This window comes from Thermobia domestica, chromosome 13, assembly GCF_964235325.1.
Source record: "Thermobia domestica chromosome 13, izTheDome1.hap1.1, whole genome shotgun sequence".
Lineage (NCBI taxonomy): Eukaryota > Metazoa > Arthropoda > Insecta > Zygentoma > Lepismatidae > Thermobia > Thermobia domestica.
Window position 1 is genome coordinate 132,294,769 of NC_137466.1, and position 27,188 is coordinate 132,321,956.

The 27,188-nt window shown below is 34.7% G+C and overlaps 1 protein-coding gene across 1 annotated transcript in view; it reads right to left on the reverse strand.

Annotated features, from left to right (window-relative positions):
• Positions 1–20,763, reverse strand: part of Icmt (isoprenylcysteine carboxylmethyltransferase ste14) — a 31,915-nt gene extending 11,152 nt beyond the window's left edge. Inside the window, exons 1-3 of the mRNA XM_081736486.1 lie at positions 20,409–20,763; positions 9,156–9,247; positions 3,013–3,182 (exon numbers count right to left, since the gene is read on the reverse strand). Of these exons, the coding sequence (XP_081592612.1) occupies positions 3,013–3,182; positions 9,156–9,247; positions 20,409–20,603 (457 nt within the window). The 5' untranslated portion in view covers positions 20,604–20,763. The remainder of the gene's footprint in view (positions 1–3,012; positions 3,183–9,155; positions 9,248–20,408) is intronic.
• Between the last annotated feature and the right edge of the window lie 6,425 nt (positions 20,764–27,188).

A 27,188-nucleotide genomic window follows, 5' to 3' on the forward strand; every position in this document is an offset into this window, starting at 1 on the left:
TTTGAACTTTAGGGAACACTAATTTGTAACCGTAAGAACTTTCAGTTCAGAGATAAAACACTGTAAACAGAGATTGAGAGCTTAATTTCCTTTACACGTAATACGTGAATTTTGAGTTGGAATTTAGAATAATACTTTGTTTAATTTAAACTGACTAGTTCGTTACTCCTTAATTTCTGTACAAAATCCTAGTTCAGTTCAAAAAGCTCACGAAGTCTGTTACAATGTAAGTGATATAGCTGAATTCAGTAATGGGCAATTTATAATGGGCTGCGGGGCAGAATAAAATAAGAATCATGCTTGGGGGACGCTCTCCACTTTCCTTACACCTCCCTGAGGCGATGGTTCGCTGAATGTATGTCATACATTTTCTGATATAAATATTTTTTATTCTTTGTCTCCTGTTTCTGCTTTTATGTGTTTATGCCAATTAAGATCTGAATTAAGAACATTTGAAAGTAGCTCTATAAAACAGGATTCTTCTAAAAATCGGTCTGGTTCTAATGACCTTACCTTCCGAACAGGCTTGGTAGCCACTTAAAACGTTAATGAAAATATTTTCACAGTTAAACGTCAAGTGTCGATTCAGGTGTATTATGATGGCTAGTTAAACTCTTCCTATTATGTATAGAGTTAATAAAAGAACAAATCTCTAGCTATCGTACCGCATAAGCTGTTGTATCGTAAAGTCTGTGCATACCTTGACTAAAGGGATAAAATGTGTCTCTCGAGTTCTTACTGCAGACTAAAAGCATTTCCGAACAAGTGCATGTTTGCAGCACCTGTATTGATATGCTGAAAATGGTGACGACTTTCTTCTGAGCATCATGGCAGGGGACGAGACGTTGTACCACCATTTTGAACCTTCAACCAAAGCAGCAACCATGCAGTGGAGGCATCTTCATCGGCAAAAGCGAAGAAAATGAAATAACTGTTAGCCGAAAAGATTGTTTACGTAACTTTTCGACCATCAAGCACCTTTCTTAATAGAGTTCAAGGAACCCCGCATTACAGTCAATGCAGGGCTACACCGCGACCTCAATAAAATGCATGAGTTATACGAAGGAAACATCCTGGTATGTTGATGTTTGGTATCATCATTCTTCAAGACAATATTCGCCCACATGTGACAGGTATTGTGCATGAAGGATTAAGAGAAAAAAAAATGATGGAAGGTTCTGCTTCACCCACCTTACAGCCCGCAGTTATCAACGTGCGATTTCCACTTGTTCGAGCCCTTGAAAGAAAGAAAGAAAAAGAAAACTTACGGGGAAAGTGTTTCACAGCAATGATGAGGTGAAAGTACATGGATGGAATGGTTCAGTGCACAATCAAAGCTCTTCACGGGCGGAACTGTACTCCTGCTAAAGCAGTGGGATGCCTGTCTCGATCACTATGGTGACTATTAGACCCTGACCCTTGCGATTTCTTTTGTGCATGTACCGTGCTCTCCGTGTTGGCCTGTATTTCGTTTCTCATTACGGGCAGGTTTCATCTAGACACGCTTTGTACTTCAGGATCGACTTCCTAAATTATACTGTTTTTTAACTTGTAAGTTGTAATGAAGTATTGAGTCTTTGTTGTGAACGATATGTTTATCATTATTTATGACCATTTTATTATTGAAGTCAACAATATATTTTATCCCACTTTCTCTGTAATATTTTGCTCTAATCATCACATTTTTCAAGATATTCAACGTTACACTCAAACATTTAAAACGATTCTTATTTGTATTTTGTAGAACCTATGATTCTGGACAGAATGGAAGCAGACAGTTCACAAGTTTGGTTTAGTGTAGTGTTGAAATGAAATGAAATATCTCAGTTTTACATCCCACTATTACGTTTGTGAGATAAAGGGGGCGGTAATAATGAGATATGAATGAAATGAAGAAAGTGGAGAGAAATGAAAAAAAAAATCCAAGAAAACCTATGCACACGGTCTATGTCCACCACGAAGTCCACTTGGCACTAGCTGGAATCGAACAAGGGATACCATGCACTGTACTGTAATGTTTAAAAAGCAAGATATACAGTAACGTACTTGGTCGTCTAGCAGATGCCCCTGTAGTCAATAGTGTAAAAAAAAATAAAATAAAATAAAATAATAATAATAATAATAATAATAATAATAATAATAATAATAATAATAATAATAATAATAATAATAATAAAGCAATTTGGAGAAAGCGAGTACAAATTGTTTGGTGCTATTCAGAAACAGAATCGGAAATTTAGGAATTTGTGGAACAAAATTTTTGCTATACATTCAATAAGGATTCTCCCATATTTAAGACCGCTAAGAAATTGTATGAGCATTTTCTGGTGATTGGTAGTATAGTAAACGAGACATGGTAATGACAATCATGTCTCGAAAGAGACTGTCTAAAACATTCGGAGATAACTTGAAAGAAGCTTCCAGCACTTAGTAATTCAAGCAGCAAAGAGCTTACTAGGAAAAAGTCGATGGTTCAGGAAGTACTTCATCGGCGGTCACAATAATGGAATTTTTCGTGAAATCAAACAAATGATTAGCCAAATTCTGCATGAAATTAAACCAAACGACAAACCACGAGAAACATCTGCAATGGAAATGAATCTTTGAGTTTTTATGTCCTACGCTTATGCCGTGTGGGCTAAAGGAGACGGCGTTTGTGAGAAATGAATGAAATAGTAGCATGAAAAAGTGGGAGGAAACAGGAGAATGCCGAGAAAACCAAAGTGCACGGTGTCTGTCCACCACAGTCCACTTTGTGCGAGCTGGGATCGAACCAGGGACCACACACCAGTGGTGAATACTTTATCACTAAGCCAGAGCAATACTTCCAATCACTACGTAAATCACATAGCTGACAACAAAATAGCTGACAACAAATGAATCATGACCATATTTTCCGACCAGGCCACCTACCACACATCTTGATACATCAAAATATTCATATCATATATTAACTTTTATATATCACTTGTTATTTTAAATGTAGAATAAATTATTAAAGCATATGTATACCTGGACAAAACCATCGTTCCAATAGGAATTCCACCCAACTGGCAGCAGCAGCCAAACCATATTCGAAGCTATGATTTAACAGAAAAGAGTCAAGAGAAAGAGTGCGTGGATTTATGACAGCTGTGGTCAGGTACTCTGAGTAATGGAAGAAAGACATGATACATATGTACCTGAAAAAAAAGATAAATATATACATCTTTAGCAATGTTTACTTGTTTGATATTACACGAATAATTTATTCACAAAACACAACTATTTTCTTTTCTCTATTCCAAACGCACAAGCACACTACAATTTAACTGTATTACCACTAGAGTTAAAACTTATTTGAATGCTACATACTACAATAATTTTGCCAGCATTCATGCTTGGTTGTGACTGGTTATTTTTGTATTTTCGAGAATATTAGTATTTTCTCTGCCGTAACATCTATGTATTACATGTACTTTCCTCCAGAAGTGAAGAAGAATGTATATTAACTCAAGATACAACGGGAAAGCAGGGTCATAAAACTGCAGATTCAAACTGAACCTAATACAAATATTGTATATCTTTTTAAAGTTTGTTTGACAGTACGACTGGCATATCATTATATAATTTATCATAATATTTATAAGTGTTGCGTGTAATGAAGTTTGTACTAAATACATTTTACTCTATCAGTTTCAGTCTTTTATGAGTGTGCAATGTAGCTTTCACTTTTCTTTTGATGTGTAAGCTATATGTTCATTCCAAGTCAAATTACTGCCCATGACTATTTTTAGATTCTCTATAGCACTATAAATAAGTATTTGATTAGAATATAATTCAGAGTAAATTATATTCTAATCAGAGTAATTAGAATATAATTAGAGTATGGTGGCCTTTCTAATTCAGAGAACTGTTTCTGGATTGCTACAATATGGGATCAGTTTCAGGTCGAGATTTTCTGTTCATTTTATAACGTACCCTCGTTTTTCTCCAATGGTTATGTTTAAAAATGTTTATGTGATGAACCAGATTAACAAGCTCATTGACCCAATCTAAGTTCCACGCTTCAGTGACGAACGTTGGGACCTTTTGTTGGAATTAAACCTTTATTAGAACTACAATGGAAATCAAGCAGAAATATCTAAACAGGAAGCTTTCCAAATAAACTGAATTTCCCATTTATTTAACCCAATTCGAATTTACTACAAGGATGAACCATAAGTCTCGGAATATTTCCACAACACAAATATCAGCGCCTGTATACACCGTGATCGACCGTAAGTGCAAAGTAGTATGGCAGGCAGATTTTAAAGGCCTAGGAGGTAGTATAGCAGGCAGATTATTTAGCACGGATGCCGTGACTCCCTCAGTATCCAGTCAGTTTTTAGTGGCAGTGACAATGAGTAATCAATAACGTTTGATATGAGAACTGTTACTGCATGAGTTCAAACTCGGGCATAACTCTGTGGCAGTAACCCAAAACATCTGTAATGCGAAAGAGAAAGGTGCAGTAAACCACAGCATTGCAACTCGTTGGTTTCAGATATTTTGTACAGGTTGTAAAAGTGTCGAAGATCAGCCACGGGCCGGCTACGACAGGGTAACAAATGCTAAGGTCATAGAACACGCCACTGGGAAAAATCTATTCACTAGCACGCGACGACTACTAAACCAATTCGTAGGTCCCACTCCACTTTACTGTGTCACCTTCATGAATGTGGGCAAAAACCATCAAAAGCAGCAGTATTGTGTCACATAAGCTGACACTAGCTTAGACCCAGAGGAGAATGTATATGTTAGAAAACTTGTGCAAAAAATAAATAAATAAATTAAAAAAAAAAAAAAAAAAATAAAGGTCGTAAAAGATACCTTGCTGGTCCCAAGAAGATCAGAACAAACAACGAGTAAACACTTCCATAGTCGACCCGTCGTTAGATCATTTAGGGAGATGAAAAACTTTTTCTAAAATTCATTATCGATCGAGTTGAAGATACAGTTGTGTCAATAAGCTATACTAGTGTAGTTTTACCTTTATCCATAAGCTGTTTGATAATATTCGTAATTTGTTATGCATATGCAATGTTTGTACTCAAAAGTGGATCGCAGAAGTTTTTAATAAATTATTACGGGTAAACATATATGAAATATTCAGACAGGGTGGAAATCAAACAATTTAAAGCTTTTGAATTAAATAAGCTTAAAAATTACTGTACTGCAGTAAAGCTCCTGATTCTCTAAGGAATTCAACTTTTCATCGAATGGAAAACTATAAATCTCTGAGATAAAATATATATTCAATTCTAACTTAATGATAATACGGAACTTTAGAATGAAGTGTGTTTGAATTATCATACTACGTACGTAACTGTTGGTTGTAGTTAGGACGATTTAGAACTCAACTGTGGACGCTAGCACTTCTTTAAAAACAAAGGTCCATTTACGTTTAATATGGACAGTAGCGACACCATCCCGCACAGCTATAAAACTTTTGTTTCCCGTGGAATCAATGGCGACATTATCAGTGCTTAGCTGATTTACACTGATAAAACGGATTTATAACCATGACAAAACCGTAAGTAGGTTTAAACACGAAAATAAGCAAATAATATTCATAGTTAATGTAATTAGAACGAATAATAAATCTATTTACTCTTAATCGATCTTCTATAGCCCTGATCCTTGGATATACTTTGAGCCACACAAATAAACAACATTAATATGGTGCCAAAATGTCGTTTATTATACCTTTTATGTTCGTTGTGATCTCTCTGATGTTATTTATATTATAGATTACAGTAACTCCGTTTCTATGTCGACACTCTACATATCGTCATGGTTACCAAAACAAACAAATACATACACGAAAACATTGATTTTTAAAATATAATTATTTTTGTGTCTTCTTTTTCTTCTATCATAGATATAGCTGACTAGTACATATTTAAAGAATATCACATATTGCCCAGAAAAAGTTTAAAAGAATACAACATATCGTTGTATAATCCCCTTGAAGGACTGTTTTACAAATACATCCTAAAGTATTTAACCACGTACTTCTCTGTTATGGTCTGAATTTATAAAATAACCGAAGACAATTCGTCGATTGAAGATTTTTACATAAATCCGTAACACAGCAGAGAAGTAGCAAGTAGGTACTGTTTATTTATGAGCACATATTTTTATGCCCATGATTCTTATTCACCCTGAACATAATAAGTGTTTCGGATAGATCAACTACTATGACAATCATAAACGATCAGGACAATGGTTTGATCGTGATCAATGTTCAGGTCAGTTTCCTCTCCAGCCAGAAGGTGGTGTTGCTGGTCTATGGCTGGGTGATCCACTCTGACTTCCCAGGCAAAGTGAAACCAACAGTGCAAATCGTTACAGTTCTGAACTTCAGAAATGCACCGTAAACTTGACCGCAAGCATTTAGCAATTGTCAACAGAGATGGTGTCCTCATGTTGAACTACAATGTTCACCAGCGTGTCGCGTAAAGGTTTTTATTTATTTACCTTCAACAGAGAAAAAAATCTCCATTTACAGAAGGCTTTTACAATCTATTACATACATTAAAGGAACAATTACTAGATTAGTAAGTGATAAAAATTAAAAAAGAAAAAAGATAGTATTAAAAAGAAAAATGAAAATAAAAATACAAAAAAAAAAAAAAAACACAAAAACACAAGAATGGCAAGAAACATTCTTCTCAGATACACAAAGTTAGATAATAGATATCGCTATAAACAACAGTTATGGTTTATGCTTCTGAATATTTCCAGGTACACATATTCAAGTACATACCCTACAGGTATATAGGTTTTATATGAATACATACACATATAAGTACACGCACATATACTCAAAAGCAAGAAGACATCAATACATAGATAAAGTCCATAATTACACCTATATTTATTTTATCCTGAACTATTATTCAGTAAAAAATTATTTTTGATTAATTTTATAAACACTTGCTGGTTAAGATTAAGGTCAAATTCTTCTACACTTTGTGCTATATTATTATACAGCTTACACATTCTGACCAATGGTGAATTTTTGTATGTATTTGTTTTGAATATTTTATACCACAACAGATTCCTTGTTCTTAACGTTCTGTCACTGATATTGAATTTAATGTATTGTAAAAATTCACTATTATCAAATATTCCATTTACTATTTTGTGTAGACATATTTCTTGTGCAATGATACATCTAGCAGAAAGTTTAATATAATTAAATTCACTTAACAAATTAGAGTAAGATATTTTATTTACCAGAGCAGACTGTCCTGTTTTCTTATAATATAAGTACCTTAGGAATCTTTTTTGTATTGCTTCTATCTGATTTTCTTGAGTCTTACATTTAGCTGCCCAGATCACTGACGCATATTCCAATTTTGGCAGTACTAGAGTTTTAAAAAGAGTTCCAATGACATTTACGTTTGTAAACACTTTAGTGCTTCTGATTACAAATCCCAATTGCTTGAAGGCATCTTGTGTGATCAATGAAATGTGTTTATTAAAAGACATTTCGCTGCTAAATGTAACCCGCAAGTCCCTATATGTAAATATACGCTCCAGATATTGATTTCTATTGAATATGGCAGAATTTCAGTTAAAGTTCTTTGTTTTGTAAATATCATAAACTTACATTTTTTAATGTTAAAATTTAATTTATTTTTTATACTCCATGTGTATATGTTATTTAAATCTTCTTGCAGTTTTAATATATCAGAATTCGTTTGTATTTCTTTATACAACTTAACATCATCTGCATACAATATGCATTTTGAGTTCTTAACATACCTTGGCAGATCATTTATAAAGAGTAGGAATAATAAAGGCCCCAAGTTTGAGCCTTGTGGTACCCCGGAATTCATATTATAGCAAAATGATTTTGATTGTTGAAAACTTACATATTGTTTTCTTTGACTCAAGTATGATATAAATAATTTGAGTAACTCTGATTGAAAGTTTTGTAAGAAGTATGTCATGGTTAATCATGTCAAAGGCCTTTGCAAAATCAATATATATTACATCTACACGATTACGATTATGAATAACCTCGTGAACAAATTGGGTAAAATTAAGTAAATTTGTTACTGTTGAGCGACCAGGATAGAATCCATGTTGATTTTCACAAATGTAGCTTGTAGACTCGTATCGTAGCTTGATGTAGACTCGAATCGTAGTATGAAACCCTTCCTAACCTACCGTACGAGAGGCGTCCAATAAGTTATCTATCTAGACAGGAAGGGAGTAGCGGAGCACAACGTTTTCTGACACGCACGCCAAGGTCACTGTGGGGAACCCCGCTGCGCAATTTGAGGTCAGTCGGAACATTATTAAAAAAAAAAAAAAAAAAAAAAAAAATAAATTCTTGGCTCAACTGGTGACAGGGGACGAAACCTGGATCCACCATTGGGATCCTGAGAAAAAAGGCAGAAGTCTATCTAGGTCCACCAACGAAGTCCAATAGGCTGTTTCCTAGTGGTTTGCAGGCCATGACAGACTTATTTTTTTCTCTGGGATTTCTTCGCTGCCCACAAAGTGGTGACGGTGCATAGTCCTCCATGGGTACAACATCGAAAACCAGTGGTAACCAAGTGAGCCTATCTGCATTCCTTCCTGTCTAGGTAGTTAACTTATTGGACGCCCCTCGTATTTCCCCATTATCTCTCCAACAGACTACCAATTTTTCCGGCATCTAGAACTTGTTAAGAGGGAAGATCTTCCCTGATGATCTGGTGGTACAATGTGCAGTTGAGGACTTTCTTCCCCACGCAATCCAATCATTGACTGAGGAATGGCAAAAGAGTGTGGTTGCAGACGGTGATTATATTGATTAACCAGATGTAGTTTTTTCAATTTTTTTGAGGGGAAATAACGCATCTGCGTTGGACATTTCATTCGCACCAACCTAATAAAATATCCAAAAATACACCGATGTAGATATACTAAATTCCAATACAGAGTATACTATAGATTATTACTTTTCATATTGTTGGTCAATTGAGCAACTTCCATTTACAAACACATTTCTAGCTTGTTCTATTTTATCCACCAACACGTACCAGATGTGAAGACTCAATATTACGCCACCTTTTCCCTAAGAATCTAAAAAATATTAGGAATCATACACTAAATTAATAAATGGATAATATTACCATCCAAATACATGCCATGAAAGAGGCGCCAACACTGAGATAAAAATTCCAACAGCAAAAGCAATTCCAAGGAAGGAAGCAACAACGGATACCTAGAAATATATTAAAATATTAGTGCAAATTCAAATATTAAATGCAATTTGGTCCTGGAAAATAAATAATAAATAACCAAGAAACATTTTGATTTCTCATCGCAATATTGAAAATCATTAAATATGAACTACAATTTCAACATAGCTAATAATAAACAACAGTTAATTTAGTCCTAGAACTAAAAATTCTATACATTTATGATATAAATGGTTCATCGCGTTTGAAAGAGTTTCAATCAAAAACTGTATAACATATACAATAACGAATGATAGCAAAGAGACGAATGGTCATTATTCTTGTAACACCTTCCTTGACAAAACTCCCTGAACACTCAACTTTCTGAACTATAGGCAGGCAGTTATTAAGGTTGCAGTACACTGTTTTTATCCTTCCACAGAAGGTAGTTCCATAACAAAACTTCTTAAAATCAACAGTACCTTAAAATAAATTACTTACATAGAAAATTTTATGGAATAACTGAAAAGTCACAAAATTACGCAATATTCGTCAAGAAATGCAACACTATGTACAAACACAATAACTGATGCTATTGTTCCTTTTGCTGTTTTTCGCAGTACTCTATGAGAAATCAAACTGGCCACATTATTACAGCATAAACATGAACTGACCTAACAATAAACTCGAACAACAACAATAAACTCATTAAGATCGTCCACATTATTATCGATTATTTACTTACGGACGCTATAGGATACAGAGTAAACAATTGAATAAAAATATTTTTACCCAGTATCCGTTTAAAATTGAAATTATGTTAAATCATTTCGATATTCGCTAGCACCTTTATCGGTAACACATCGCCTGGTTACATTAGACTCCTTGCGTTTAAGTGCGCAAAAGAGATCATTAAGTTATCTGGAATTTTATACATACTTTAACTATCTCTTTCCCGGTGATTCATAAGGGGGAAGGTGGCTCAGTGGTAGAGCGTTCACCTCCGGTTCTTGGGACCCCTGGTTCGATCCCAGCTCGCGCCGTGTGGACTTTGTGGTGGACAAACACCGTGCTTGTGGGTTTTCTCGGGTTCTCCCGTTTCCTCCCACTTTCTTCATTCCACCATTTCATTCATTTCTCATTATCACCGTCTCCTTTAGCCTAACCGGCATAACCGTGGGTCGTAAAACTTAAAAATTTCATTTCATTTTTTCCTGGTGATTCATCACATTCCTTTAACTACTCTAGGTTCATCTCAGTTTACGAAGATATTTCTAAGGAGCTTAATGTAACTGAGCGATGTTTACCAATGAAGATAGCAGTGAGTGCTGAAATCATTTAATGTAATTTCAATTTTAAACGGATAGTAGGTAAAACATTTTTATTCAATAATTAGAGATTTTTTTAATTTACTTTTAAAACTATTTATAATTTCAAATAGTAAAATGGGTATCTTCTGCGTTTTCTGATAAAATTGTTTTCCAAGTGATTAACATTATAATAGATGAGCTAATTTGGTTTTTGTAAATTTTTAAATAAAGCCATTTATAACAGAATCCCACTCTTATTTAAGAATGTTTTGTCCTAATATAAAATGGCTTAAATACATTGTTTTTAACTTAAGATCTAATTTTATATGTAACTCTGACCTTTACTTTATGTTTCGGAGCGATTTCAGGCTTGTCAAAATACTTAAGCATTTGAAAACGTAAAATCAAGGTTAAAAAAAAGAGCATAATGATTAAATATATATCTAATTATATCTCAAGGAATGTATTTCAGACATTAAGACAAAGAGAAATCCTTTGTTAAATTTAGAAAAATGTAACTTAGACATAGAGTGAGACAGTGTTATAAATAACTTTACTTAAAAAAAAAAATAAAAAAAAAAACTTTTCTCCACTAGGAATAATATAGGTGGCCGTTTAGCCATTCAAATATTGTTTAGCAAAAATTTTAAGGCACATTTCAGTTTAAAAAATCTTTATTGCAGGTGTACCTGATGTGCATTAAGTTCGATTAGGATGTCTTTGGTTACTGTCCACAACATCAACAGTAAATAAGTATCAAAATGAACGACTTAAGGACTACAGCAAGATGACACACTATACTAACCTAACAATTCTGATGAGTTGCAAATATTTTTTCGATTATGGTTTTCAAATACAGTTCCATAACCTCTATACCCACACTGGCAGAATTCGTTTGTAGTTCAGAAAGAACAGCCACATTAAAGGACAAAAACGAACGAAACAGTAAGGATCATACTCAGGGTTGTCTTACGTGAGATTAGCGTCATACTAAAGGACTTGACTAATGAGTGATCAGTATTTCCGTATTCAGAAACATGTTCGTGACGTTCATCTTCGTTACTGAATAACTATAACACTAGAAATTAATATTTCAATGGAAATCCAACAAAGCAATAATCTTACGTTATAAAATACAAGTATGTACAATATAATAGTGAGCTGTTATTTAATACTGAAAATATTAACTGAAATGCAGTCAAAACTACTTTAGGAGCCGTCCACATATTACGTAACACGACACATGGGAGGGGGGGGGAGTTCGGCCTTGCGTTACGAAGTATAACAAGGGGAAGAAGGGGTTTACATCTTCGTTACGTAACGCATGCTTTTTTGCTGTAATTTTTATTCTCAGGTATACACGGAATCTTTTAAACAAATAATTATATTCAGTTCTTCTTTTGTTTTAAATATTTCTATTGCTTTGGGAAATTGCGAACAAATAGCCTATATAAAATTAATCATGCAGAAGGGATTCGAAGACGCTATTAGACATTAGCATGACTGATGACGAACCCTGAGTGTATTACAATACAATAAAACTCTTTATTTTAAGCGGTGGCTATCGCTGCATTGCATTTACGCTACACGAAGCTTTCCTGGATTGTAACCACCGCTTAACAATGCCCTCGCGTTCCCACTCGTGTCACTGTTTCTTAGAATATGATTCAAAACTTTTGATTCGAATCACTATCCACTATACTCTTCTAAGAAGTTTAGTATCTGAAACAGAAGAAACTCTCGTGAAATAATATTTTCCACGACGATACGATTCATGATTTGCAGACGAAAATACGATACTAAAAACCGAATTCGCCGGATATTCATCTCGTACTGAATTTTTGCTTTTTGGATTTGAATTTTCCTGGAGAAATCGAGTTTATTCGCATTCTGACACTGATTTAGGACAAGAAGAATTTGAAAAGGGGTAAACTAAAGTCCAAAGTCCAAAGGAGATGCTCAAAAGCTTGTTCACAAACGAAATATCCCTGCTTTTCTACGTGTGCATCCACGTCGAATCTGTGGTCGACGAGGAAGAGAACTTCTTTGCAACGTCGACACTGGCGAACTTCTAATATGGGAAGCATTCTGGATCCCGGAAGAAGAGGTCGATCGATGTCAGTTCTTTAGATCTTGTTTCACCTGCATCTTCTTGCAGTATTTCCTCCCTGCTAATCTAAAAGAATGGGCCCGATCTCTTTAGGGAAACGACAGTAGGCAATTTCGAAGAATTAAAACTGGTTAATTAAACAACCCATGTGGTTCAAAAATTATTACGGTACTATCATTTTCTAACAAGTGATTTGTTAGCGAAAAAGAAAAAAAAAACACCAGAAATTTATTTAGAATACAAACATTTTGTAATAAAAAGTTCTATTAAAATTAGTTTTGTTATAATAACCCCTCAAAATAAGCAAAATTGGTGAAAAAACAAAAATCAAAAAGCTTTACGTGACAAAGGGGAGGAGGGGGGTAAAAATTGGCAAAAAAATACCGTTACGTAATATGTGACCTATCTGGTTGACTCTTTTCAGGAACAATAAACAAGCGTTCAAAGGCATTTTTCGTAACCACAACAACAGCCAATCAGGAGCCAACATTTCCCTCAGCCAATCACAGGTCCCTATTCATAGCTCCGCCTCTACGTAGTCACCATATATATACTCCACCATATCTCCGGTCTCTTCATCATCTGAGAGTGAGAGGGGACGTTACGTTAGAGAAGAGTTAATGTCCAACAAAGTAGCTGTGTTGAACGAACATCACTGAAGACAGAAGAAGAAAGATCTTCAATGAATAGAAGCACGAAGAAAGAAGACAGGCATTCCGGGAAGACCTTGCGGTGTTAACGAGAAATTGCCACACAAAACAAAGGATTAAATTCCTTTGCCAAAAGAGAAAACTGTTACTAAAATAAAGATTGCTGTCACGATTCTTCTCATTAGTTGTCAGCACTTGAGAAGACCAAAGAAAACCTTGGTATTAAACCAACATGAACTAGCAAAATCTCAGATGGGGCTGTTAGTATTTTTAAAAACACCTTTGAACTCTATGGACTACTGGACTTTGTAGCAGTATTATAGTCAGATTAGGTATAGTAATAATAATACATTTTAAGTAATGCTAATTTGGTTTTCATAATTTTCTTTGTGTAATATTGAACGTATTGGTACATGTTTTAAAAACTTAATTACATAATTCACAGGCAATGCGGCGTGTTCTTTTCTTCAGAACATGATACTCTTTGATGCACGACTCCTGTAATAATTTCAGAAAGAAAATAAAACAAATTGCTGTACAAAGGCTTGATTTGAACGCAGGTCTAGATTTACTTGCTTATAATATATAGCAATGAACATACTTGAAAAAAAAAAAAAAAAAAAAAGTTCGACGGTTCGAGAGAAATTGTCCTCCACCTTAACTCGAACCCGAGACCCCTTTACACATTCGAACCCGCGATTACAAAGGCAACGAATCTACTGACTGAACCACGCAGGACAACTTATAGAAATAGGCTGTACTGATCTTGAATATTTGTGAATAGTTTAAGAGTCACTTCAGAACGGAAAAAATATGCACAACTACACAAGTAAAAACATTGCACAGAGCACGGGTGAAATCACTCTACAGAATATAGAAGACCTAATTCAGTCCAAGCCAGGTCAATGAATTAGAAACAGTGTTTGAGCGCCTTAATTTAATTTTCATATTAATTCCCGGTATAGAAGTGAGTAAAAAAATATTTTAGTTTATTCTGGTTCTGAACCATGCATATGCATAAATACGTAGAGAATATTTTTGGTCTCAATAAATCACAAACATTCATCTTGCCAGACTGTAACACATAAGGGAATATCTTGTATAGAATTTGGGAGTATTTTATTAATACTAAACATTACATTACCAAACATTACCTGAACAGAACAATATTTACATTTTTTGTTTTGATTGCAATTGCATAATAATACATAATATAAAATAAAAGAAACACTAACTTATAAAGAAACAAAATTTGCTTTCGTAAGCACGATCTCACTGTTGTACATATTCTTTGAATAATGAATAGGAAATTTACGTCTGAATATAATATGGAGGACTCAGGAGAGAAACGTGGTAACTATAAGAAGCTTTTTCGAACAGACTCATTGAAGACCTAGGGTGAAAATTTTAAAAGATTTACAAATCTTCAAAAAGAGCGCCTATTATTCTAATTTCGTTTCGCGTTTTCATCATATTGTGATTTTTTGTTTTAACTATGTTATAACGATTGAAAGCTCTAAAAGCCCTAAAGTCTGTTCTACCAGTTCTTTACAAGAAGAAACATAAATATACGGCAGCACAATCCTGTATACAAAATCGAGAATAGTACACATTAAAATTAAGATTTTTAAATAATGAGGGATACACTTAGAACTCAACATCGATAGATACATTGTTGTTGACCACTTTAAAAACAATCGCAAGTCTGGACATTTTTTGAATACCCGATCATCAGTACGTGACCATAAGCACTCGTAAAGCACGAAATGGAGTGCTTATGGTCCGTACTGCTGGGTAACCATATATCAAGTTAAACCACTGAAGCCGTAACTGATTATTGAGCGTATGGACCACACCGCCATAATAATAGTATGCTGACTCACCTTAAGGTTGTATAATAATATGAAAATTCTTTACTACGTACCACTGTTCGTTATAACTATCTGAATAGGAAACTAATTTAAGCCCATTGCTCTGAGGAAGATCGACCGATAGTTTAATTGAAATATAGAATAATAATAATAATAATACATTACAGGTAATGCAGTTTACCATTATCACTGAAGTATTATTTACTACGTATCCTTCCCAAAAAGAAAAGAAGAAAAAAAAATGATCAAAAGGTTACTTCCCACAAACATGGCATTTACCGTATTCCCATTAACTCTGAAAAACTGTAGTTTTTTGGATGCTTCTAAATAAATGTAGTGTAAACACCTCACTTCCTCAGGGTGAAATTTCTCTTTCTCTTATCAACTATCAATACCGGTAAGAACATGTTCAATATGTAGTTGAATTCTGTTTTCATATTGAGATAGTGTACAATATATAATACTCTAAAATGATCTAACAAGGAAAAAAAAAAAAAAAAATGCGGGATAGAGCTTTTGAAGAAGATTTACCACTAACTTCCACCCACATAAGTGGAAAATACCGTAGAGAAAGAAGGTAATAATATATGATCCAACAGTTACATAACATATAACAGACTTTCATTTACAATAGAAAAAAAAAAAATACATTTTTCAATGTACACAATTGGCAATAAATTCGTTATCAGAATATATACGGAACTTACCACAGCATAATCAGCTATTATGATTCCCACCAAATGAAATCCAACACATGAAAGGATTTTTTTCTAAAAGAGCATTGATTTTACCGTCCAAACAAGGTGATGAATAAAGAGAAAATGAACGCATTATAAACTTGGGACAAGGAAACATATATGACACTCCTACTAGCCTTTATTTCACAGAAGGGGTCCGAACGTTAGTGCTGGCATAAAATGTTCAACATATGTTAGGATGTTTAGTTGGTTACTACCATACTCTAATTGTACACAATATCAATCTGCTTTGGTTAGGTTGAGGTAGAGTAGGTTAGGTTGTTCCTAGTCAGGGTTTGCCCAAGTGGGCCCAGCCCGAAAAAACCCGGTGGGTTTTTTCGGGTTGGACCCACCTGAAAAAAAAAAAGAAACTTTCAAACCCACCTGGGTTTTTGACCTATTTGTTAGTATATTATTGATACAACTAAGGTGATCACATTGTAAGTGATTTTTATCAGATTTTAGACTTTCCTTGAGCGAATTAGAGGCTTTCACGTTAAGGTATACAACAACATTCAACATAAGACCTTTATAAAGTTCTGAATGCACTAAATAAATTTAAAAAAAAAAAAAAAAAAAAAAAAAAAAGAAACTTAGCTTAAGATAGTTATAGAACAAATTAATGTATGGCTTATGCTTATAGCCTATTTGAAGTAAAATAAGTAAATTTGTACTTTAGAAAATATTTTCCGTGAATAGTATGCTCGTCGACTTGATGACACCGAGGGACATTATCACTCATACGTTTGACGGGTTTAAGGTCATAGGTGCCGGTACTAATAGTATATATGTAAATACATTAGTAAAACTATTAGTATTATTTCTTACCTTTGATGTAAAACACAAGGTACTTCAACTGAAATTTGGTTTTCCAACAATAACAGTTTAATTCAGTCATTTCTTGCTACTCTTCAAATAAGCATTCTGTAGAATCAACACCAGCAATAGCGTAAAAATTCTTGTCAAATTTAAGAAGCTCAATGCTCGGGGTTCCGAAGACTATGTAACGCTTACTATTTCAAGTGCTGAGTTCAAATTTCCGTACTAGTGGAAGTTTTGATGTACACACCGCGAAAGAAGTGCTCGGGAAATTCCCGAATTAAACGCAGAAGGATCGGAAATGAATACTTCAACAATAAAACTATTTATTTTACGCTTAAGCCTGCCATACGTCCCGTAAGAAACGAGTGTGTCCCGCGTCCCCGTAAATTTAGTCGGGACAGGGAAATGTCCCGTATTTTAACTCCTTCCATTTCTGCTATCAATATCAGCTTATTCGAAAAGTGAAAAACAAAAAATTCTGACATTGGCTGGGAATCCTGTAATTAGTGAATGAACAGTACGCTGTTGTATGTAACAGTTTCGAGGAAGTTATAACACCACCCTGTTCGACTTGATAGCGAGCGAAATTTGCAATGCTACTTTTTCCATTGCACTTGATTTCTACATTTACAAACACAAGGAAGATGACTAACCTTTTCTTCAGCAACACATTAGATAAGTTAACAAGAATTATAATCATTTTCAGAGTCTAGGGGCACAGAATTCTGCTTTGGCCCAGGTCTTAGAAAAATGTAAATCCGGTCCTGACAATTACACACGATACACGGAGAAAAATCAGCTTTTCATCAGATTAAACTGACGAACGTAATTTTGGCAGATACAGCCATGTAAATAAATATTGCTAAACGCGCGAAAAATATTGAAAGTAGATTGTAACACTGATTTAAATAATTTGCATATTGTTTTCCTGTAAAGCATTTTTATAGCACATCTTAAGTTTTTAGGCATCTTCAGTCTATACAATTAATTGCTGGGTACGAACAGAGAAAAGCACTTGCTACTTAGTGAACTTTCGCCTATTATATTATTGAAAAAAGAATAAAATCTTTTAGTTTTAGTCTCACGGTTATGCCTGCTGTGCTCAAGGTGACGATGATGAGAAGTGAATGAAATGACAGAATGAAGAAAGTGGGAGGAAACGTGAGAATCTCGAGAATACCCATGCACAAGGTGTTTGTCCACCACAAAGCTCACTTGGCGCGAGCTAGGATCGAACTAGGAACCCCATGAACTAGAGGTGAACGCTCTACCGCTGAGCTACCGCGGCCTATTATACTTTTGTTCATAACCAGACTACAGTTCATTGCATTGTGTTGGAAAGTTGAGGAAGGGGGGATCTGAGGTGTCCCGTATTCTCATGGAGAAAATATGGCAGGTTTATTTACGCTGGAAGATGTTAATTTCATATAAGACATTTTAAAACATTTATTTATTTCATTCAACAGGAATTGTACCTTTGTTTTAAATTAATAGACCCTTTTTGGTACTCATATTTGGCGAATGTCAGTCAGGCTTCTGGATGACTTGATCTGCATTTGTTCGTTTGTCTGCCGAGCTCCTTCATGGCTATGCGGTTAGTGTACGCGTCTTCGGTGTGGGACCCGAGTTTGCCTCCCGGAGGGAGCACATGTGGTTCGGATTCCACGTTAATCAGTAGGCCCCGTCTCATATAGCCTCGCTGCTGAAAGAGACGTTAAATACAAAATCAACTCAACTCGTTTGTCTGCCTCTACCAGACACACTACAGGGTACAACTTTTGGCCTTTTAAGTTAAGATTTTCAGAATACAAGCACGAGACACTCTAAATTTCCTGTATAGATTTTGGCGGCATACCAACGTAAAATGTCAAAATGGCGGCCATTTTTTCAAAACAGCGAGTATCCACGCTACGAAGAGCAATTTTCGGTCTTTTAAGTTGAAATTTTGACGGTGAAAGCACGAGATATGCTAAATTTGCTGTATAGATTTTCTCGGCGATCGAATGTAAAATTTCAAAATGGCGGCCATTTTTTTCAAAACAGCAGTAAGTAGAAAATTGTTGCAAGTTGTGACAATGGCAATCTTGAAATATAAATCACATTTTAACACTTTTACCCCAAAGATGTTGAAATATTTCGAAAAAACCCGATTACACCCGAAAAAAAAACAAACCCGAAAAAACCCATATGGACCCAGCTGGGTTGGGCTTTTTCAAAAAAGCCCGGGTTTTTTTAAACCCTGTTTCTAGTCCTCTTCCGTAAATCTACCCTCTCCTATGTCTAATAACCGTACAAAAACCTTTCAAAAAGCAGTGCTTTATAAAATGCAATAAAAAAGGAAAAACTATTTTTGGCGAGTAAAATAAAGAACTAAGAACGCAAAATATGATTTTTGAAGCTATTACGAATCGATTTTACCTAAAAGGAGTGGCATTAGTAATATCCATCCTTGGTAAACCTATTCGCAATCTGCATTCCCAACTTTCTAAACTGATTCCTAAGGAATTATTAAATGGTATAGAATGCTACTCTTCGGGTGCTTCATTCCTTTTCATGGAGTATTACAAGATCAAAAATATCTTTGAATACAGCACTTTTAATTAACTGCTTCGGAGTTAATTTTCATTAGCAACCTAGAATTGACAGTGAATAGGACTATGAATTAAAATACAAGGGAAAGTTTGTGACACAAGTTAATTTATATTCCAGTAATAGAATATTGACGGTTTAGCTTTGCGAGAAGTCGTCATAAAAGTGGTAACTTTACCGTGAAAATTGGTGATTGGACATGAAAGAGGGGTATATAAAATATTAATTTCCATCGGTCTATGTAATGTAGCAAAGCTGTATTTTATCTTTAAAAGTATATGGTTATTAGTATGAAACCATTACACGTGTTATAGAAAGTCGTACACCTGATGATAATTATACATATTTACAATAACGTTTATAGTAGACATTGTCACGAGAGTAATTTCCTACGTATGTTCAAAGACTTCGAAATCCATATTAAAATACAACACAACACATAATCACGATCTAACTGCGTCCAGATTAGACTCCAAACACGAAGATTGCAACAGTGTTGCATAGTACATATTGACAAACTGAAGGTTAGGTATTGCACGAAACGAACGAACATGAGAGAAAAATAATGAATGCTACGTTAAGTTCTAATATGAATTGTTACTGTAGTTACAAATAATTCATTTATGCGTACATCCTCCATCACTTCGCGCCTGCTCCATACGAATTCATCAAAACGAGAGCCCACCAGCTTCGTCCTGCCAAACCACAATACATACACAATTCTTGCTTCCAATAACCATCTAGCACAAGCCAGCGTGTTTCACATATGAATAATCTACTATTACCTATCAGTTTTTACACATTTTTAACCTGTACGCATTTAGGCATGCACAAAAAAAATGGCCTTTGTACCACAAAGCAGGTCCAAGATGTTAAGGCATATGTTAGGTTGGGTTAATTTCGTTTGATTTAATATTTCTGGACCTACTCTCCGGTACTCAACTAGAAAATAGCAACAGGATGTTATTTAAAACAACAAAAGTGATATAATTTCCTCAGCTTGACATCTCGAACAACTGCATATTTTCAAGTTTTACCAAGTACAAGGTGAAATTAGCACGAAGCAAAACACCTGATGTATATTGTTTACTAAACGGTATATTTTCTTTCTCTCACCTGATAGGAGTATCCGGAAAGAAATGCACGTTGGATACCATTTACAGATAGAAAATACAGTCCAATATACCACAATGAATATTGAGCTACAAACCGATATGCACTCTCATTGAAAATGCATGCAATTAATATGCATGCGGAAAGTGCAGAACCTAAAAAACATATCAGACTTAACTTTCCATTGTATACAATCATTTTTATCACTCTGTTTATAAAATATTAAACATTAATAAGTTGAATTAAGAGATTTTTCTGTACATTGTTTACGGAATAGCTATTTTCACACCAATTTTATCTTCATATTTCATAGCTACTATGAAAAATTTCAGTATCATACTTCCAGAACGATTCGTTCTAAGAGCACGAATCCTTCAGTGGAATGAAATGATCAAATCTCGGAAAGGAACTGAATTCGTCTACAGATATGTCCTTTAGGATAGAGTAGATGGATGATTAATGAAAGCGAATGATAGTTAAAGTAAATATTTTGTGCTCTCCAACAAGGAACCTGAGGAATCAAAGGACGGCTTCACTCAAGGGAATAAAATACAAATTCACTCAAAGGATTATTATTCATTTTGTTCTATTATACGTTATAAGGAAATATCTCTTTAAATTTAATGTCCGAGGATTATGTCTTTTAGGTTAAGGGAGATGACTGATTAAAGCAAGTGAATGATAATGTAAGAATTGGTGGAATAATGGTAAGGGATCGGCTCTTGTGTCTAGCCTAGAAAGAGTTAGACGATAGGAACGAAACTTACGGAATTCTTAACCCCTTGATTAGATGCGACCCACATAACTTCGTTGAATTTCTGGTTGCTGGATATTTCAGGATAACTTCTTAGGCGTTGCAGGAATTATTCGATTTTTAAAAATAAAAAATTAATTATTAGGCTACTTTTTTCAAATCTTTTAAACGTAAAAACCTTCTTTGGGAGCAGCTTATTTGGTTAGTGAAAACTGCATCGAAATATTACCAATGGTTCTCGATATAACCGAGTACAATCCTACAAATATACACAGGTCAAATTGAGAACCTTTTTTTTTTTTTTGGTTGGTTAAAAGTGGAAATTTTCAAATATGTAAAAGGGATTTTAAAAAAAAATGCTGCAACATGTATGCGTCTGTTTGTAGTGAAGAATTTATCTGCCGAATTTAATCTTCATAACTTGATGGGCTCGTGAAATACTCATGTTTTTCGCATAAATTATCATGGCCCTGCTCACCTCGTAAGGATACGAATTTTAATAAGTGATAATTATATTCCAAAATTAATTTCAAATGACTCAGCCATTTTCTTGTGATTCGATCACCCACAAGGTCAGTTTCACTTTTATATATTAGATTGAAATAAAACACTTCCACTTTATATCGACAATCATTATTTAACGATTTCCGTTTCATGATCAGTCTGTGAAAATATAAATAAAATTCCTATAAATATTGTTTGCTTTACACTTGTACAATTACATGTATTAGCAAATCTTCATCTATTCAATTCGTTTTGCCAGCACTTGGCTTCTAATGGTACACTTCATTTGCTGGAATCGCTCATAGTTCCTGTTTATTTATTTATTATTTATGCTATTTTCATTATACCCTCTTCATTAGATGTCTTTTAATTCAATATTTAAAAGAAATTAATTACAAGCGAAATATCCAGTTTTATATCTATGTGTTTTGCAAATAGTCGGGTTCACTAAACTAACTAACTAACTAACTAACTCTATGGCCTATGGAACCCGGAGGTTCAGTGCCGCGTTCACAAAAGCTCTCCACTGACTTCTATCCTTAGCTGATTGCATCCAGTTTCTACTTTGTATTCCTATCTCTGCGAGATCCATCTTAATATTATCCTCCCATCTGCGCCTAGGTCTTCCTAATGGTCGTTTTCCTATGGGTCTACCAGTCAAGACTTTGAAAGCGTTTCTACTTTCTTCCATTCTAGCTACATGACCTGCCCACCTAAGCCTCCTAGACTTGACGACCCTAACAATGTTGGGTAAACCGTATAAACTATGTAGTTCCTCGTTATGGAGCTTCCGCCATTCCCCATTCTCGTTCCTCTTGGGTCCGAATATTCTTCTCAGGATCCTGTTCTCAAATACTTTCAGTATAGTCGGGTTCACTTCGAAGTCATAAACAAAATTAGTTGATTTTGGTAAATAAAGATGTTTTTCTTTGCCAGCAAGAATATTACGACGTGTATCCAATTACATATAATTTGTGCACAATAAGTGATAAAAACGGAAATACTTTTAAATCATTAACTTTCAGAAAACAGGTTGAGTCACAGGTTGGCTTGGTTTAAGTAGTTAGTGCTATACTCGCTTTATAGGAAATTCAATATTCTATGGAAAGGCCCAGTACAACCTTGTATTTTGTGTGATTCTTTTACAAATACCGAAAAGAAATTAAAAACGCGAATCGGAAACGTATTTTTGCACGTGGTCGTCACTCCCTATCCCGGAATATAGGATGTGTACAAAAAGTCAGCTTATTCGGAACTAATTACACTGTTAAAGCTAATTTACGTAGTCTAAATACTTGAATCCAGAATAATCTGTGATGAATGCGCTATTGGAGTCTCATTATCACTCATGCCTTTGGTCTTCATTGCTCCTGGACACTTGACATGTCCGCCGCACTGTGCCCCCAACTCACAATTTGCTCTTCAGTGTGAGTGTGCGAAAGAAAGAACTGTAATATACAATGGCTAGTATTCATTCAAAAAATGTGTATTTGACAAAATGTCTGCCATCTTGATATTTAACGACACAGAGGATATCTTGCGACGTGATTATTTGTTAAGTCGGGTTCTGTATTCCATAGCAGGGGCGGATCCAGGACGGACTTCTGGGGGGGCGGTGGGTTGTACTACCGGTACTGTTACTTAGAGCTACTTTTAAGAGCTCTGGAATGGGTTTTATTTATATATAAAATAAGAAAGTTCCCCCTTCTGGGGAGAGGGCGATCGGATTGTCCCCTGGATATGCCCCTGTTCCATAGTCATAGAATTCTAGCTGTTACAAACATATTTCAACTTTGTTCTTGGTTCCTTCCTCTTCGTGGAATTGTTTGTTGTCTAGTAAGATTTTTCAATAAACAGGAGCAAGTGAATGTGAATATTCGTTGAGCGCTTAATTAGTGCTTGGAGAAAACGTATGACTGAGGGCACTTCTCATTTGGTAGGGTTCTGATTCTGCGCTGCCACTGTAAATACGTGTTACTCGTACTATATAGACTTCACGTAACAATGAGGAATAGCCGCGAAAGGAAAACTGAAAACTAACAGTGCTAAGCCACTGTAGCCAAGTTACGCACAAAAATATGCCTATTATTTGTCCGTCTATAGATGTAAGCTTCTTTACGAATATATACAGGGTGGACAATTTATCTTGATCATCCTCTACAACGGAGAAATCAAAAGATGGAGAAAAATGAAACTTCCCACTAAGCAACTATAAGGAGGAGAACATCTTTGTATGTAATAACCAGAAACACCCAACAAACAGTAGGTCTAGGGCCTATTGCCAACCCAATATAAAGTTATATTTTTTCAAAAGGCACTACGCCAGGTTATTACATGTTTCAAATCAACATCTCAAATGAAAACTTAAAATACCACATTTACTGTTCAGTGTTGCAAACTAAGGATGTTATAGTATCGCAACAACCAAAGTTTGAAAGCCTCTAACAAATATACAGCAGAACAGAGATGAACAGGATAATACACATCGAAAGTACCTTAGCGTTGGATAGCATAGTCATGGTATGATTTGTTTCGAATGAATAACAACGAACCAGGGCTTGAAAATTTGAATTTTTTGAAATACTTTATTACGAAAAATATGCTTACTGTTAGATAAGTATCATATCTACTTATTTGTGTGGTTCGTAATGGATGTGTAAATTACTTAGCCTTTCACAGCACTTCGATATTTCAAACAACTATCTGCAGGATTACTGTATTATACAATACGAGCTGTTTTATCGTTTTAACTTTTCGGATCCAAGTGGCCAAAGTGGAACCCACGGGTATGTCAGAGAGACCTTCTTAAGATATGTCAGGTAGATACCTCGGATGGATACCTAATTGTTTACATCGATTGGGCCGGCTCGCGCACAGTGTTGCCAACTAGAGAATTTAAAATTTCCCTAAATTTGGCTAAAAATTCGAAATTTTTGTTTATAAATCCGTACCCGAGCGCAAGTCAACTTACGTCAGTCTAACATTGGTCCTTACTGAAAAAAATGAGTACAGATCATTACAATGGTGGAATTAGGGGGCGCATGAAAAAATTCGTATTTAGGTTCTAACCCTTGATTTTTTTAGTTTTTTCCTACTTTTCTGTTTACCGTAAACTATTTTTTGTAATTATAAGCTTTATTTCTTAAATATCGCCATGATACTTGTAGTACATATTAGTGGTGTACCAATGTTTATTTAAGAAAGTTTGCGTCTGTCTAGTAGTAGTGTTGCTAGCTACAGAAAATTCCCAAATTTAGGGGAAATTTTTGGAAAAATTTCCTTTTTGTCTCTATTATTTCCCTCTTGTTGGCTACATCTGAACAAATGCACCACTGTCTAAAAGCGTCGTCGTTAGCCTACACAACTCACCATAAAAAGCTTCAGTAGGATAATTAGGGGAAGTACAGTTGAGGTTTATAATAAACCATGGACTGTAAATAACAAGAAAATGGTGAATTTCTAAGGTAGAATGAGATATTTTTAAAATTTCATGCTTAATTTGTTAGATATCGCCATGATACTTGTAGGATACATTAGTGGGGTATCAACATTTATTTTCAGATAGTTTGCGTCTGTCTGGTGTCAGTGTTTCCAGCCAAAAATTAATTCCCGAATTTAGGTGAAAATTTCGGAAAAATTCCCTTTTCCCTCTCTATCATTTCCCTCTTACTGGTTACATTGTTAAAAACGTACCACTATCTGAAAGGATCCTTTCTGGCCTACAGAATGCACCATAAAAAGTTTCAATAGGATAATTAGGGAAGGTGTAGTCCCGGCATATCTGTTTATTTTTGTTTCTGAGGAGTAAAAAGTAGGGATGCGCAGGAGTCGAGACATGTCTCAAATTTCGACTCGATTCGATTCGAATTCGAGTCGAGACACACTTTGTAAAATACAAGACGAGTCGAGACAAATGCATTTCTCGACTCGAAGTTTCGAGTCGAGACTGCTCGTAAAAATTTCGACTCGACTCGAATGTCTCGAAAATCTTTCTATAATTTTTAATATGATTTTGAAGAAAGTATTCTGTCAGAAACAGCCTTGAAACCAATTCCAGCATTTATTACTTTAGAAAGGTACAGAACGCATAAACAATTTTTCGAAATCAAGATTTAATTTTCTACTCAATTCAGTTAATTAAAACTAATAATTAATGTCGTGATATTTGATTGTATTTCAAATATAATAATAATAATAATATTTGATTATCTAGTTTGTATAAAACTATTATTCGTTGCCTATATCTAGTTTGTATAAAACTATTGTGATAAAGTGAACTTCATAAATTCTTTGAATGAGCAATTGGCAGTCTATAGTAATTTAGCATAGTTATAATTATTCTGTTTTCGTTCCCATGAACGCAATAGGGCTACATAACTTCTGGATTATTCGCTTCCCCATCTATTTTGAGGCTTCAATGTGTTGCAGGATTTCACGGGTTACAAATAATATATAATGTAACATTTATTGAACATCACATATTATGGTACGAGACTATTGTACATAGTATATTACAACGAATGGACTGCTTGGATGCCAAGAACCAGTACAGATAGGTACCTTTCACTTCTATAGATAGGTATTTTTAAAAGGATTTTTGTAAACACTAATTATAAAACAATAAACTACAGTGAAACCTGTCTATGTTATCCACCATCGGTTCCATTGAAAAGTGGCCAACTTAGACAGGTGGCCAACTTACAGAAGATAAGTGTGATTGGTATATTTTTAGAATAGGATTTCTAGTATTACTTAATTGTAAAATTTTAACAAGCAATGACAATACAAGCAAGCAATACTTATGTTACCTTCGTCAGCTATATGTTATATACATCCATTTGTATGTGAGATCCCGACCGTCTACATTGTTTCATACAGAAAGTACGTATAGATGGAACACTTATACAGAAAATATTATAAAACATGCGTTTTCAGTTATACGTCTACTGCACGTTAAGTTCAAAAAGTACAAGAATTACGCATGTAACCTATCTTTTTAAGTACGCCACCTACAATATGCTAAACGTATTTCAAATGTATTAAAGGTATAATAAATAGGAACACCCAGAACTTTTCATATTGGTATGTGTGAAAGTAATTAAAGCTAATCTGCCCTTTTATTATAAAATGTTTACGTTTATAATAGAAGGGTAGATTTTTCAGCGTTTTTCAGTTGAAAAAATACAGATAACATTTTAGAATATATGACAATTGAAAGGAAAAATAATCATATAGGGTGTGTACTGGTATATCTAATATATACTCCTGTGATTTTGTCCCTTGGATTTTGTCCTCGTCAGAATTTTCCTTGCATTTTGACTGCTTGGATTTAGTCACCGCCCTCGTTACTACAACCATTTTATACATGAGTTCCGATCTGCATACAAACACACTAGAGTCAAGCTTTTCAGTGCTGAATTTCCCTAAAAAATTTCCTTCTTGCATAGAATTCCATGTCTCCAAAGATTAGGCAGCAGAACGGCAATTCCGTTCTGCCTAAAGATAAGATCATTAAGATCATTTAA